Here is a 16,807-nt window from a genome sequence, read left to right as displayed (position 1 = left end):
AGGGTCAAGCTGTTAGATGAAAACCTGCTGTGGGAGCAGACAGCTTGGAAGAAAAAAAGACTAAATTGCCCTCTCCCATAGACGTCAGACCAAGGAAGTCATAAGTGACTCAAAAACATCTTTAGAGACTTTTGCACTTTTTCTTCCTGTGTTTTGTATGCAATTTAGCATCCCCTTCCTGGTTTGGGAATGAATGTAGATGCACAGATGCTCCAAGCATGATTTATTTTTCTTCAAAGTGCAGCGATTTAGGTAAAAAGGAATACATGTAGTGATATTTTGTGAGTATGTATTCCTCAGAAAGCTGGTTTAGCTCCCATCAATCTTGTTTGTAATTGCTAGCGTGGGGGTTTCAGAAAGCCAGAGCTGTGATTAATGAACAGGAAATGCAGTAAGATAACTGTCCCTGACATCTTAATGCATTTCAGGCCAAGCGGTTTTTGACACATAGAGCTCCTAAGGTTCAGTAAGAGGAACCTCACAGGTTGCCAACTGGTTACTCATGGCTAGGACCAAATTACACTGACATTTTGCTCCTGGGAAGTACTCAGGGTAAGAAAATCTGTCAAAAGAAACTACCAGGCAGCTATTTGAAGCTTGTGCCACCAGCTCCCTCTTGGAAGGCTGACAAAGGCATGAAGAAAAGTCCAAGTTCACAACAGAATATGAATAGGATGTCAAGTCTAGTGTCCTTAACCCCTCCGTGAGCAGATTTAAATGGGAAAACTCAAAAAAAGATTATGACACCAGTGGCTAGATGGCAGTGATTGCAAACATTGTCTTTCACTATTTTCCCCCAAACCAAAGCATTTTGAAGCTGAAGCAAGTATTGAAGCAGTGATATTCATCAGGATTCACCTTATAAAATTCAAGCTGTTTAAAAAGTGTGGAGAACTCAGCAGTTTTTTCCAGTTGTTTAAAACAGATGGGACCAGGGAAGATATCATCTAACCTTGAATATGTCTTTGCATTTCAGCTGTTATCAATTGCCAAAAAGCTGCTTTCACCTGTTAGCCCTCCTCCACATGCCCCAGTAGAAGGTTAGTAAGGAATAGTCCTAATTACAAAGGAATTTTAATCACTGCACCACAAAAATTGCTTAGAGCAGGGCTGGGTGAGATGACAGCTAATTTACCAGTGTAATGGAGTTGAACTGGGAATAGCAGTGATCAGAAATTTTAGGAACCAGTTCCCAATGGTGATGAATTCTTGCTGTCTAAGATATAAGCAAGAATATATATCAAATGTTACACACATCATCTTTTGAAGGTGTTTCTATTCACAAAGCGGTATCAGGAATTAAACGTGCTTATCTATCTTTTTGGAATAGGAGCCAAAGCTTGCAGGAAAGATTAAAACAGGAGAATTACAATATTTGCAAGTAAAAAAGGCATCAATCACCCATCATCTTGTCCTAACTATAGGCACATCTTGCCAAAAAAAGAGGGGCCTTTTATTTAGTCTCCAATCTATCTGATTCAGGAAATAAAAAGCAGAAGTCTGGGCTTGCCCTGAGTTTTTAACCGAGTCTGCAAAAAATGAGAGATGCAGACGAAGAGAGCAGCTGTCCTATGTGGGACGCAATTGTGCAACCCACTGTGGGATATTAGCACCAGTTATTTCATCATTAGGGGGTTTAGCAGAGAACAATAACACTATGCAAGTAACAAATACAATCTGTCATCGCTAATGTTAAAGTTTCATATAGTACAACTCTCTGTGAGGCCATCAGGGAGAGGTTTCTGGGGAACGTGAGGGCTGCAGAGGCTCCTGCTGCCCCCAGGCTCTATAGCATGCAGTGCTGGGCTCCTCCAGCCCTGAGCATGGGCTCACAAATATTTATTGTGTGAAGCCTCACGTTACCAACAAGTACTGAGGGAAATAAGACGCAATTTGATTGATGCTTCTTTTACTTCAGAGAAGCAGAGAAAGAGAACGTTGAGAAACTGGATTTCCAAGATTAAAGACAGGGAAACTTGCTAACAGATCAAGGAGAGGGAAGCAGTCACAACAGACATCTGTGAAAGCCCTAGCATAAGTGAAATCTGAAAGAAGCACAAACATATAAAATACTTATCCAACAGAGAAAGGGCCTAAAAAGCAGGAAAGTTATCACTCTAGACAGTAAGACTGAACGGTAAAAAGCTTCCTGTGTGCCACCAGGAAATCTCTGAGGATCACTGCACTGCGGTGGGGCAGCAGACGTGCTCGCAGCAGCAGCTCCAGCAGCAACCAATTTGGAAAGGAACCGGCACAGAATTGCTTCCCTCTGCCATCAAATCAAAACCAGTAAGAAGTGGACAAGCACTGGAAGGAAAGGTTCCCTGGGGTTGTAAGGGACAGAACTGTTCCAAAAGTGCAGCAGGGACAACAGCCAGGCTTGGTTCAAAGGAGAAACCTGCGCTTGAACCCAAACCTTGGGCTGTTCTTTCCACTTTAATGAACCTCACAAAGTGATTACATGGAGAAGTCCTGCTGTTAGTAAATAACATGGACAGCTGCTAAAGACCTTGATGCCTTCAAAGAGCAAAAGGAAAACACGTTTGTGTTGGGAAGGCTCCCTTCCTCGCTGTGTTTTCCTTGCTGCATCTGTTCTTTATGCTGTGCTTAAACTGAACCCATTTTCAAGCCAGAGGTTGTTTACTATCCCATTCACCGCTGTCGTTCCTGGGAGAGGTGTCAGCAAGTCACACATTTATATTCCTCTCCGCTGCTTGTGGGCTTAGTCATCAAAGGCGATGCATAATGCACGAAGACTGATGGCTTGAAATGGGCCTCATGAATTCATCTTGATTAACCAGCCCAGGAAGGATCTGCCTTGAAAAGAAAGTCCCCCAGAAATCAGCCAGCTCCTGACTTTCACCCAGAACATCACTGGGAGGCGAGACATCGAGCGGGCAGCGCCGGCTGCTGTCAGATGGCGCAGGGAAAGCCCTCATCCCTTCGTGTGTGACCGTCTTCAGACCTGCCAACATCGCTTAGGCTCCTGCACGTCCCCTTCCACCCTCCTCTCCTTTGGCTGCCTTGCCGTTCTAAACCGCTGCCTCCTCAAGGGCACGAGGACACCAGGCAGCGCCGCTCGTCCTGCAGACACCGCTCACTCTGAGCTGCTGCTGCAGGAGGGTGGCCCGGCCGCCACCGTCCCCAGCAGCGCTGCAGGCTGCAAGGGCTTCTCCTCCAGCCCCGCTCATCTGCAGGACAGCAGCAGAGGCAAAGCAGCTCAGTTCCACATCTGCGGTGTCCTGGCATCAACAGGCAACGAGCCACAGCCCCACACCTTCACATTCTCTCTGTACTTCAGTAAATTGGTATTAATTGCTGGCATTTGCCCTGCAGGGCACCTCCTACGGTATAACGGAGCCTTTGAAGCTCTGCTAACGGGCAGAAAGGCCTGAGCTCCTGGCAGGCTGCAGCTGCTCCTCTCCTTCCTGCAGCCCAACCACAGCACAGTTCAAAATCTCAGCACCTCCACTTGGCCTCTGCTGAGAGGGCCTTTCAGAGAGTCTCCTTGAATCATAGAATCACAGAATGCTTAAGGCTGGAAGGGACCTCTAGGGATCATCTAGTCCAACCCCCTGCACACGCAGGGTCACCTAGAGCACATGGCACAGGACTGCGTCCAAGCGGGTTTGAAGATCTCCAGAGAAGGAGACTCCACAACCTCTCTGGGCAGCCTGTTCCAGTGCTCTGGCACCCTCAAAGATGGCCAGACTTCTGAGAAACGCTCTTATTTTTTTCTCTTCCCTTTGCTCCACCCTCCAGGTCTTACACTGAGACTTGCAATGCTTATCTCTGAATGAAGACACAGAGAAAATGTCCCTTTCTCTGACTGCCTGGAGAGGACTTGTTGGCTGAACCAATACACAGTCCCCTGCCTCTGGTACCAAGCACACCGTCCTCAGAGTAAGGTTTCTGACTCCTTTTTTGTCTCAGACAAAGATGACCTGGCGTCCCACACTGAAACATCCCTTGGGTTCTCTTGGCAGTGTGAGTGTCTCCAGCACTCCCAAGGCAGGACCTGCAGGCACAACCCCCCCATGGCAACTGCTCTACCGTGATCATGGGAGGGAAACAGTAAAACTGTTCCACTTTAATGCAAATTAAGAAGGATGGATTATGGCATTATGCACAGAAGCTTATAATTGTTGTTTTTAATTCTTGTGGTGGAGGTGTCTCTGAGAATATTTTTTCATTGCTTAGTGAAATCTGGATTTCTATTCAAAAGCAATTTTGAGGTAATTTCTTCTGCTGTGCATGGCTGTCTTCATGTTCCTCAAGTGAGGAGGGAGGAACGACAGCAAGTTTAAGACATTTACCCAAGCTCACCTAAAAATCTATGGCAGTATCAGGAAAATGGCCCATCTCTCTTTAGAAGTAATGCGTGTGGCCAGCCATGCCAGACTGCCTCCTGCTAACAGACTTCATGATTATAAGAAATTTTGCAAAACAAAAGAATTGCTTCTGAATTGCTGTAGATCAGCTGAGTCAATACAAAGTGGCTCCTGTCATTCCCAGGTACTCCAGATCATCCTGCAGGGAGTGCCAAGTGGAGCGTTTCCAGACGGAGCATTCCTAATACACCAAATTATCTTCAAGCTTGACTTCTCCAGCAAAGCATCATTCTTCACTCCCATCACTTTGCGTTAAGGAGGAGGGTATGTCAAAAGGAGCCCATCTGCTCCAGTCTCATTCCAGCATGCTTTCCAACAAGAAATGACTTCTTGTCTGCAGAATTATTAATATGTCAAATCTTGTTGTGGCAGTAAAATACTCAAGTCCTCGCTATAACAAAGAATCAAATGAAAGAGAAAGAAAGTGAAAGAAAGGTGCGGGGTGGGAGACATTGCCAGATATGTCCTGACCCGGCAGTTTGTGGAATCTTTTCCACAAAGAAAAGATTGGTCTGTTGTGCTGTTTTGTGCAGATCTATTGGTAGCAAGCACGCTAAGTCAGGTGAGGATAACCACGTGAAGGATAGATGCGTGGAAACGACCAGTAACTTGAATTTGTGTAGTTCATCAGGAAGAGGATTTTTTGTGTATGTTGCTATTCCTTGCATTAGCCCAATCCTATTGCTGCAGAGCATATTGGGAATAAACAATCATACAAATTGTTGGATACAGGCAGACATCTAGGCGGAAGCTCATACTTAAGAGAGCTTTCAGAGAAGAAACTCATTAGATGTTTGGGAAACATGCCCTGCAGTGACAGATTCCAGGACCTCACAGATATGATTAAGGGATGACTTGATCCCAGTTTACAAGTATCTACATAAGGAACGTCACTTCACTAATGGAATATTCAGTCTAGCAAACAGACAAAAATCTGATGAAGAAAGCTAAAAACATGCAAGTTCATAGTAGAAATGAAGTCACCATGAGAAAGATATCATGGATATACAAGTTACTCCTTGCCAGATGAACCAGGCTAATGGACTAGGAGATTGCAAATGGCAGGGGAAACCTTAACAGACTTGCTGAGATCTAAGCAAACCCATTTTTCCTTTCAGTGGTTGTAATAATGTCAGTTGCTCACCTGATGCTCAGTAATTTTTTTAAGTCACTCATTAGCTTCAGCAAAACCACTTCCAGGGGCTGCAGTTACCGGGTCTCAGCCCTGCTGGTGCAAATTTCTCCCAAGAATCCCACTTCCATATTCAGGGAAAAGGTCAAAAAATGCATTTAAATGTCAGGTGAACTGAACCAAACCTGTGGATTTTGTCTGTGTCTTGTTCAAGTCACTTTGCTGGAAAACTGCTGTGCTGGTAAGTTCTGAAACCATCACAGCTGCTTGCAAAGTGAAACTGTCCATGGCCTAACTCAGTACTGACACATGCTGATACGAAATGGCATAGAAAAAAATGCTTACCTTTGCTAATTGACACTGCTCTTATCTTTTCTCTTCTCTGCTACCTTAGCATCAGCAAACTCATGCATTTATCTACTCAGCTTCAACACAGAGCATCTGCTAAAAGAAGAACCTGGACTAATGCTCAGGGTAAAAAAAAAAACAAAAAACCTTACACCACATAAGGCAGCTGTCCCTAATACTTTTCTTTTAAAGACAGGTCACAGGAATGTCACTTATTTTAAGACAATTTTTTTCTTTGCCCAAGAGAGCTGATGTTCTACCATTACTGACAGTAGTCAACCTACATCACCGGCATAAGGCAAATGGATACATGAAGCCAAGGTTATGGGAAAAAAGTTTGCAACATCAAAAGAAAGGAATCCCAGAAGTTTCTAAGCTTGCTCCTCTGATAGTATTGGCTACATTTTTTCCTTTGTGGTTGCTAGACTGAGGCTCTCAAAGGCAGAGAACAAAGCCTAGAAAAATAAAACCCACAGAAACAAATACTTCTTAAATTGCCAAAACCTCTTTGAGCTCTAAAAAGAAAAGCAGAGAGAACAGGGAAAGGCAGGGAGGAAGGACAGCAAAGCCCTTGTGCTGGTACACCTGATAGATCTGCAGAGCGGCGGCTGGTGGAAGCTAATTGGAGTAACTCTAGTGGGCAGGGGCAGAGGATCCATTTTTCTTGCAAAAACAACTGACATTTTGTGTGCAAACATCTGGAGTGGCCCATAAGCTTCAGAGGGGGCATCCCTAGAGGGCTGCACTGCAAAATCAGACCAGACAGAAAGCACTGCAGGAGGAGGAATGGGCTGAGCTGCCCCAAGGAGAGCAGGAATGACCCCAGGAGCCCTTCCCCTGGCAGGGCCATTGGGGAGGAACCGTCACGGGACGGACCCTGGCGGGACAGGCCGGGCTGAGCGCGCAGGAGAGCTCCAACCTTCAGCAGGCACGGCCACACATGGGGGAGGATGTTTGTCCGTGGCCTCAGGTGCAGAACAATTTCATTTTTCTTTGCAAACACAGAAATACTATTGTCTCACCTTGGCAACAGCAATTTCCCTGAAAGACAAAGCTGTTCCTACTAAGAAATAGTAGCTTTCATTTGCTGCTGCTTGTCAAATTCTGCTTGGTGCTCTACTATGGCTTTGCAGACAGCAGCCGCTGGGCAAACAACCATTGATTAATAAAAGTTAGTACCTGCTTTCGCCCAGGAATCGCCCATGAGCAGACAGCAAGTCCCACCTCGTTCAAGAGGCTCCCCTGGATGATTTTGGTAGGACTCTTGGTCTGTGCTTATGGATTTACTTGCTTTGGGTTCCTGACACAGCACCAGTTTAGAGCTGCTGCGGCTGATCAGTACTTTGTGTGTGGCTGAGTGTAGCTCTGAATAAGAGGATTACCAGAAATGACCAACATTTGCTCCAAATGTGCCATTTCCTTGATTGCTCCCCCGTGGTGAAGGGACTCCTCATTTAGGTAGCATAGCGAAGAGGCAGGTCTCAAAACTCATCCACGCAGCAGCTAGTGCAAGTCACCAAGCAATGGGCAGCACTGAGGCAGCTGAGGGCTCCTGCAAGGCAGGACCTGTTGTGACTAGGAAGGAGCCTCATGTCCACACTGGTGGGCAGGATGGGACTCCTACAAACAGCACTACCCCAGCCAGCACATGGAGCAAGAAGTCACTCACTCGGAAATGCAAAGGCAATCGCAGTTCTTAGCTCTTAATTTATACTCGTACAACCTAGTACTCCAAATTGTGCAATACCCACAAAATCAGGCTGGCTCCTACGTGTGCGAGTAGGCACATGCAGATACACGTGGGTGTGTGGGCAACGCGCACCCTGTCCCCTCAGGACTCATCTACAGGGGAAAACGTGGGGCATTTAAGGTCTATCCGCTATGCATATGAGTCAGTGTGAATAAATTACAGCACGTTACACCCTCTCAGGGCTCTAATCCAGGAACGAGATGTCCTTAGAAAAGGGTTAAAGCTATCATGATCTCTTCAATCAGAGCACTGCACCGCGGTTTCACCCTCCCAAATATTGACACGTTCTGCCAACCCCCTATAACCTCTCTGGCCATCCCCACACAGGGCAGAGGTGCCACTTCCTCGCCTCTAGGGCAGGTCAGGAATGTGGGATCTTCAGATCCCATGGCATTTTCCTTGCAGAACAGATGAGCGAGTAGCTGTCATGCAGGCACTGTACATCAAGAAAAACAATTTGGCTTTTGGTGCCTAAAACCTGCCCCCAAAAGGGCCATTGTAACGCTGAGAAGTGTTCCCCCTTTTTTATAATGATTTTCCCAAGTTGTTTGATTATACCCTTTCTTTCACTGTTTAACATTCCTGTCTCTGGAGGATGACTATCATCCAATGCTGCGTTTTAAGGAGAAAGAAAAACAAAGGAAGGAGATTCTGGTCCTTTTGCTCCCCTTCCTCTGTCCAAAAATCGAAGTGACTTTGGAAAGCACCGCTAATCACAGTGAGCTGTGGGGTCCTGTCAGACGTGGGGATGCTGCAGGGAGCAGCAGCTGGGGCAGAAGCGGCTCCCCCTGGGCAGCCCGGGAGGCAGAGCCTTGCGGAGGGGCTGGAGAGCTGAAGAGCCTCTTGCTCCAGGTTAATTATTTATAATCCGTGTTGGCTGAGTATGCAGCCGCCTTCTAGCCAGCTCTGTCCTCTCAGCATTTGCGAGGGCTGAGAAGAGAAATTAAAGATTGGAGAAGAGTGCTGAAAGTGGGAGAGAGAGACACAACCTACAGGAAATGCCCTTCCTAACTCTATCACCAGAGTATCAGACAGCCTTATGCCTTTAAAGTATTTACCCTTAAGCTGTGCAAACAGGAGAGGTGATATCGTTCTCATTTACCTTGCTGCGTGGTATACGTTAAAACATATAGACACCCCTCCACTACTCCAGATAGCTTCCCTGCTTCACCTTAATGAAGGGACATGCATAATCCTCTGACAAGTAGGCTTACAGAAATAATAACTTTAAACAATTGGCAACTGCAGTTCCCGGCTGCTCTGCAGCTTGCACGTCCCCCCTGCACAACGTAACATTTTTAACTTTGTAATTGCAGGGTAGCCCGGGTGCAGGATCGCTATCAGGGCATTGCGGGGTAATTATGTGGCCATTTCTGTCTTGCAAATTACTGAGTTATCTTGGGACTGAGAGAGGAGAAGGGCAGCAACCGCTTGACTAATTGGTAGTTTAAAGTTTAATTACCCAGGGCCTGACGTAGCGCCTGGCAGCTGCAGCTGCAGCAGGGACGAGCGGCTCCAGACCCCGTGGGTGACAAACCTCCCTGGGCCACCGTGTCCCTGCGGAGGGCATGGGCACGGCTGGAGCTGAAGGACACCCCCTCTGCTCCCAAATCCCTGCCTTTCACAGGGGGTCCTTTTCTGGAGAGCTCTTCTGATCCCAGGCTGCCATCAGGATGGACTGGCAGGTCCGGAGTGAAGAGCATCCATGAGTCTCCTGGTAGGAGCTCTGTAGAGGAAATCTTCCAGGCTCCAGAGAACTGGGGCTATTCCTCTCTTTCTCCTACCTCTTCCCAAACCTCCCTAGACAGAGACATTTTCCAGCTTTCTTGGAGGATCTGCAGATGGCATCAGAAAGACTCTAATGTCACTGCCCAGCACAGCTGTCCAAGCAGTGCCTCCCTGCATTAAAAGGAGAATATTTTCCTTAAAGAAAAAATCATTTCTATTGAATTTTAAATTCAATTATTTCTTTTGAGCCTAAAGATTTGATTTAGCATCAGGTTGCATAAAAGTTACACAGCTTTGGTTTCCTGGCAGGTCAGAGGGCTCTCAGTGCATCCATCATCACGTCTGCTGTTAGGGCTCTCAGGATGGCTCACGGCACATGAAACACTTCACTGGGGGGCACGCACTGAAACGGGGTTAAAACTAGCAGAAAATGCAAGTCATTACCAGCAGCCGACGGCTTCTTGGTTGCCCAACAGAAATGAGCTGGGAGGATGATGCCAGGAGCACAAGTCCCCATGACAAACAAGAAAACTCCCTGCTTTAACTGACAGTTGGCTTAACTGGCTTGGAAAAGATGCAGATGGGAACGGGAGGCAGCCCCTCCAGGAACGCTGCAGATATCCCGGTTTGATCTCACCGGCTCTGGGCAGAACACACCACAAGGAGAACACCACAAAGGACGTGGATGTTTTTGCTACCCAAAAGGTGGTTTAGAAACATAGAAAGGTTGCTAGCTCCATAATTATGCATACAGTGCTTTGCAAAAAAATAACTAAGAAGGAAAATAACAAGGAAGGACTATAAAATAAGGAATATGCAAACTCACCAAATTTGCCAGAATGTAGTGGTATCCATTCCCATTTTTTTCAAGCTTGATGATCTGCAGGAAAAAAACAAAGATATTTAGCAGAGACCAATGCAAGAAGTAGAGGCTCACATGTCTGACTGCCATCCCCATTTTTTCCTAATTAGACTGTTTTCATGAGGGCCATAAGATATAGTAAAAGAAATAAGTTAGAAAAGAAGACTGAGCTTTCAGGATATATTTGAGCAGCAAATCTGAAATTAGACAGGACAAGATTACCAAGCAGGGAGGGCAAATGACCTGAATCAACATGTTTCCCATGCATTCAAGGAGCAAACAAGGCTTTTAAATTTTAATTATTTCTTTTTTTTTTTTAAAAGAATTAAACAAGATTTAGGTTTCAGATGCTAAATGAACAAGATGGTGACGAGATCTTTATACTCCTAGTATATGGTGGCTCTTTGCCATTCCTTCCTTTCTCCCTGATTCAGGGGGAGGGATTTTCCTTTATGAATGCATCTGCTTACCAATCTGCAACATTTGGAAGTTTCTGTGTTAGTGAGAACAGTTTCCCTTGTCTAGGTAGAAACGCACCAGCTGTTACAGGCTTGCCTGGGATTATGGGCACATCAGATGGTTCCAGAGCCCGACGGTCCATCTGTGGGACCATCTGATGTGTCCATAATTCCAGAGAACCCACAGATGAGATGGTCTCTGTCTTTTTCTCCCTTCATTTAAGAAATCCAGAAATAATACAGCTAAAATCCCAGGATGCTTGTTGGCTCCACTGTAGGCATGTAGGCTTCCACTGATATTTCTCTTCAGTAATGTTAACAGCAGAGTTAATTTCTTATCATCCGCATTTGAGCGAACGCACATACAAGAAGAAAAGAAAGGAGGGGTAAGGAGGGAGAAAAGCCCAAACCAACACCCTTTCCAAGCTAGAGAGAGAAAAACAAAACGAAACAAAACCACACACAAGAATTGCCATTTTTTGTTGAAACGGGGCTGTTTCCATGCAGTTTCTTTGCTGGCAACACTACTTCCTACTTCTACTGTCTATGAATTGATTCTGAATTACTGGCTAAATTGCTAATGCTCAAGCAAAATCCACCAAGAAATGTCAGCAAGGCCACAGAGATCCTCACCACGAGAGCGAGGATGCAAAGGACTGTCAGGTTTCTCTCTACCCGGGGCATCTCCCTAAGAGCGGGTTGGTGGCAGGTTTTTTGGGAGAAAAGACACAGGGAGCGCACGGGCTGATCCTCCCCTCAGGACAGAGGCATTCCCATCTTATCACCGGCAGCTGATTAGGGATTTCCAAGTGGATTAATGATCTGAGACTAGCTCTGTGCGACTGACACTCCTGCCTTTGCCTTTCACTGCTGAAGCACATGGGCATTAAAACTCCACTGGTCCCAGCGTTCGAATGGTAGCAGCGGTTTCTTATGCAACCAATTTCAGCTCCGCTGCCCTGTGCTTCTCCCCACAGGGCCCTCTGTGGCTTCTGCAGGTGCGGCTGGAGCCCTCAGGAAACCCTTCTCCTTGGTCCTTTTTCCAGCTATCTTCTGTGGTCAGATCTCAGGAGCAAAACCAGACCCAGCTCTCATCAGCTGAGACTCCCCTTTGCAGCAAGTCCTGGATCTTGCGGGAGGAAGGAGCATCCCTGGGGCACTGGGAACTACAAACCCAGTTCCCCATTTCTCCAGGGTCTATAATAATTGGCACTGGCTCCTTGTGCCCAAACTGTCCCTTTGTTATTTTAGAAGGTGTCAGAGTCGATGAACTGCACAGGGCTGCTGTCCAGCTCTCCCCGAGCTGTTAATCCTGCAGCCCATCCGCCTGAATTATAAGGCTTGCTTCCTGTGTTTTACACCGTTATTTGTGATCTTAATTTATTTTAAAATGCTTGCTCAGTCCTAATGTGTCCGGACGGCGGTAGCAAGCTGAGGTTATAATAGCATTTATCACTTAGCCTGAACGTGGTGAGAGGCTGTGCAGGGCTGCATGCTGATAGCTCACTTGGGCCACCTAGGTTTCATTACCCACTTCTTAATGGGCCAGTTTGACATCTATTAGAGAGAAATCCTCTCAGAGTGAAACAGTGGCAAAGGAGAAATTCCAGTTATTCATTTTAATGAGAGACAAGGAAGAAACAATATAGTGCTTTGATGGAATGCAACCCACCGCTTATTTATCCCATTAAGACTACACAACGCGGCCCTGTGGATATCCTGCCCCGAACCAAGGCCTAGCTCATAAACGACAGTTACCTCCGCAAAGATAAATCATGCCCTTGAGATATGACACAGAGAAATCTCCAAGAAAGAAATCAGGTCATTTTCCCACGTACTGTTAACGCTTGGAGTGCTGGCTCCTTCTACAACTACCATCTGGAGAACTGCGGGACTGCAGTGCTGGGGCTGGCAGGGATTATTGGTGTTATGGGCAGGGGTTAGGGAGAAGAAACTGGAGCTACATGTGAGCACTGGAGTGTTCGTGTGAGTAACTGACGTTACGCAGCCATCCTCAGCTCTCCTGTTCACCAGCGAGCACAAACCCACAGACACCAAAAGACAGAGGAAAAAGGACAAGCACATTAAAATAGCCCAGAGAGGCTGTACTCATGGTGGGGAGAGAATCATGGCTGGAATTGAAGAGGGGACACAACACCCTTCAAGTAGAGACAGATGCCTGTTTATGGCCTTGCATTTCTCTCCTCTGCACAGAGATATATGCTCGTTCCTCTGGGAGAACTCGGATGAAGGCATGAAAGGAAGAAGAGGGGGAAAATCCTGGTATGCATTACTGGTTGACCTGCCTAGGTTGAGGATGCCACGTATCCCCTCTGCTTCTTGAAAGTGTCACACTGTTGGTCTTAAGCCGACAAAATAATGAATACGGCTGGAAATGAACCCGCCTCACTTGCTGCCAGGCACTATAGGAGCTGGAAGCACCTGATCTTCCGAGTTCAACCCTTTGCAGTCTGGACACCCTAGAAGGATGCTGGGCTCTAGCCTGCTCTTGAAACAGCAATCGTAAGGGAACTACAGATGTGAGAATTTGGTGCAACTCAGGGAGGATGGAGGACCAGGAGTTTGGCAGTGCCAATTCACAGCTCACCCTAATTCAGAGAAGGGGAAAAACCTGAGGAAAAGTAGTAGAATAAAGTGCCGTTTTCCACACACTACTTAGAGAAATTATCATAAAGCAAACTCACGGGGGACTGAGGATTTAAGAGGCTCAGCAAAGAAGTCAAGACAAGCAAGGAATAAAATTCCATGCAGCAGCAGCGCTCACTCACATGAATACATGGGAACTTCTAGGCCTTATATAACTTTATAAGATACAGGAGCAATGTTTGTGAGCTCGCACAAAGCTGCTGCAAAGTGTGCAAATCACATCCATAACAACCTGCAGGGAGATACAGTTCAAGCAAGAAAGGAAAAAACTTCCCCAGGAGAGAAAACCTTCCTGCCCTGCATGCACAACCCCTCCAGAAGAGCCAGGCCAAGACCACCTTGCCAAGGATGGCGTTCAGCCGCTCAGATTCGCAGTCCACCACCACCAGCCTCTCCTTCTTCTTCTCCAGCTCCTGGAAGAGCATGCGGTAGCCCTCCTCCGTGGTTGTCAGGATGTTCACAGCTGTCACCTGCCAGTTCTTCTCGGCTGCGGTGTCCAGGACTTTCTGCAAGACTGACAGCCCTGTGAAGGCAAGAGAAGGGGGAGAGGACAGCAGAGGGAGAGGCAGAGTTTACTTGTGCAGTGCTGTTTTTCCTCCCTGCTGACAGCCCGCACAGCTACCTCAAGCAGCGCCTGACACGGCATGGCAAGAGCTCAGCAGAACTGCAGTTAGCAGTTAATAGTCTAGCATTTTACCCAAACACAGCCGGGCTGGAATTAATGACTCTTGCCTTCTCTGTCCTAGCACAGGAAAATAAGATGATCCCAAGCCTAGTTTTCTTTTGTAATCAGCAGATCAGTCTCGTTGATCAGGCCCTGCTGTGGGGTTCAGATAAGAGCTCTAATACCAGTTCTGTTGTTTGTCACTACCCAAATCACTTAATTTCTTTGGGCCATAGTTCCTTTCTCATCTTTGTTCTGTTTAGGCTCTAAACTCCTAAGGTTAGGGACTCCCTCAGCAATCGCAACACACAATCAAATTCAGCATCCTTGTCTTTCCTGGCAGCATCTCATCAGAAAACTTCATTATTTTTAAAAGGATCTTGCTTAAATTACATGCACAGCCTCCCAGGAGAGATACTATACAAAGTCAGGACCACCCTGGATTCAGCTAGACAACCCTGTCTACTGCAGACATCCAGGACATGCAGCACACCAGAAAGCAGAGCAGGATGCTTCACGCCTTCTCCTCGTCTGCTGGGTCAACTTGTCCCTGCAAGGGCTCAGGATAAATTCCAAGGGAATGACCCTCACCTACATGTTGTCATCCACAAGTCCTCTTTGCTGCCAGCCTCTGAGCCTGGAGCTTTAGAGGCGCTTGAGAACTGGGAAAATGTGGTCAACAGAGCAACGAGGTAACTTGCCTTGTTCATGGCTTAGAAAGGTAAGTAATAACATACAAATGCCCAGCGAAGGATTTTTTTTTAAAAAAAAAAAAAACAAACAAAACATGTTAACACAGGGAACTTAGAGTTTTCAAGACTACCTTCCATAAACACACACACACACACATCACAGCTGTATGTGCTTGTTTGAAGCCTTGATGTGCTCTCAGGTGAAACATGCACAGCTGTTGTTTTGTATTCACAAATATGGGACTTAAAGAACCTTCAACTGGGCAGACTGTTGAAAATGGAAACTCTTCAGTATAAATAATCTTCCTGTTTAAAACCCAAATCACTCAGACATAAAATATTTCCCTTGTGTTGCTGTAGTTCAAGCCTGTCAGTAGGAACACAGGTGTAGGGGATCAGACTAACGCTTCATTTAGTCCAGTGTCCCATCTGCAACATGGTCAGGAATGGATATGTAGGAAAGGGATAAAGAACAGTGAAGTGACCCTTCCTTTAGCTTACCTGCTTGGCCTCCAGCAACCCACAGGAAGGGGATGTCTCAAGGCAAGGACTGCATCTAGAGCACTATGTTTTATTGCCCTGTAACACTCCCTGCGAACTTGTGACTTACCCCGGTCAGCATCATAAATGTACACGAACTTCTGCCAGCTGTAGTGTTCAATGACATTGATGAGAGCATCCTGGAGCTCCGGGCGAAGCTGAAGAACAAACTGGTTGGATGTTTCCACGGGAAAGCTGGGCGTTATGAAGCAGACATGAAGAGCCCCGCAGAAGGACGTGAGCATGTTGACGGTCCGCCTCTCGTAAAACCCAAAGATGGCATAGACGCCCTTGGAGAACTGGGAGCAGACTGAAAAAGTACAAGAAAGGATTATGGAAGGACAAGGAGGTTTGTCAGAGAAGCCACCAAAATAAATATTTGCTCTGAGATGAGCCACAACATCTCTGCAACAAATCCTTTTCTCTAGACCTTTGGGTTGGTGAATGCAACCCACGCTGCATGAAGAACAGGGTGCTCTGCTCTTGACTTCCACGGAGCCGCTTTGTTCCTCGTCGGCAGAAGGGAAGTGCGAGAGCGAATTCCCTGTCCCCAGGGCTCTCCTGAACAAGGGAGCCCGGCCCAGCAAGCCCTGCCTCTTTGGGATTGCCACTGTCTGGAATGGGAGCTGCTTTATTACGTGGGAGAAGTGGCTCCTTGGGCCTTGCTATTGCAACCCTGGAGCAGAAAGAAGGGTTTGCACCACAGCATCACCTTTTGCTAACAGTGACTCCAGAAGAAAACCATGGGCTTGATCTCAGAAGCTGAGCCCAGGCCTCAATACCCTCTTTCCCCAAGAGAAGCGGCAGTTTTGCGGGGCAGGGACTTCTTGCAAAGCCCGAATCACGGCTGAAATAAAACACTCATCTTTTATTTTCACTGCAGTATCTCTCTCTGCAATCAGCAATTGCGTCTGTATCAGCTAGAGTCACTGCCCTCATCATGGGACTGACACATTCCGAAAGAAAAGTAGCAGATATGGATAGAAATAGTCTGAACATCATTTCCATGTGACTGGACCAGTGGGTCTAATGAACAGTGCGATATACCATATGTGAGAGATCAGAACACGATCTCTGGAGACCCAGGCTTCAGATTCGCCAAATGATTAAAGTGACGTTCTCAGGGCAGCTCAGCAATCCAGTGCAATTAAAAATCCAGGCAAAAAAACTTGTCTGGCTTGTTTTGTTTAAAGCAAACCATGGCTTCCCTGAATTTTATCTTCTATTTGAAATGATTCTATTATTTTTTAGATTTTTTTTAACTGTGGCTCAGTCACGCTCAGGCAGCCTCCTACACTGTTCTGAGACACTCATCAATCCCTGCGTTTGAAACAGATTGCACCAAAGACGCCTGGGAGAACGAACAGTCTTGATCATTAGCAAGCTTGCAAAGGAACCCTAGCTCACAGTGTACCACCACACTAAGAGGGGCCATGGACAAGGCAGATCTTATGCGGAAAAGACGACTTGCTGAGGGTTACCATCTGAGCACCAACGCAGCAGAGAAACTGCTAGATCGATCCGTCTGGAAAACTGAAAGAGTAATAATTGCAACCACCCTTCTGCGATTAAATT

General features: G+C 46.5%; 1 protein-coding gene across 2 annotated transcripts in view; it reads right to left on the bottom strand.

The window, feature by feature from the left end:
• GRIA1 (glutamate ionotropic receptor AMPA type subunit 1) overlaps positions 1-16,807 on the bottom strand; it is a 112,016-nt gene that overhangs the window by 44,729 nt on the left and 50,480 nt on the right. For both annotated transcript variants that reach the window (XM_088536871.1, XM_088536872.1), the window contains exons 3-5: positions 15,303-15,542; positions 13,675-13,859; positions 10,176-10,229 (exon numbers count right to left, since the gene is read on the bottom strand). In XM_088536871.1, coding sequence (XP_088392997.1) covers positions 10,176-10,229; positions 13,675-13,859; positions 15,303-15,542 — 479 coding nt within the window. The remainder of the gene's footprint in view (positions 1-10,175; positions 10,230-13,674; positions 13,860-15,302; positions 15,543-16,807) is intronic.

The sequence above is a fragment of the Tinamus guttatus genome, unplaced genomic scaffold (genome assembly GCF_059628265.1).
Source record: "Tinamus guttatus ecotype Peru unplaced genomic scaffold, ASM5962826v1 Tinamus_guttatus_pri_ptg000710l, whole genome shotgun sequence".
Taxonomy (NCBI): Eukaryota; Metazoa; Chordata; class Aves; order Tinamiformes; family Tinamidae; genus Tinamus; species Tinamus guttatus.
The sequence above is the reverse complement of the archived record's forward strand: the minus strand, read 5'-3'. Positions and strand labels throughout refer to the sequence as shown.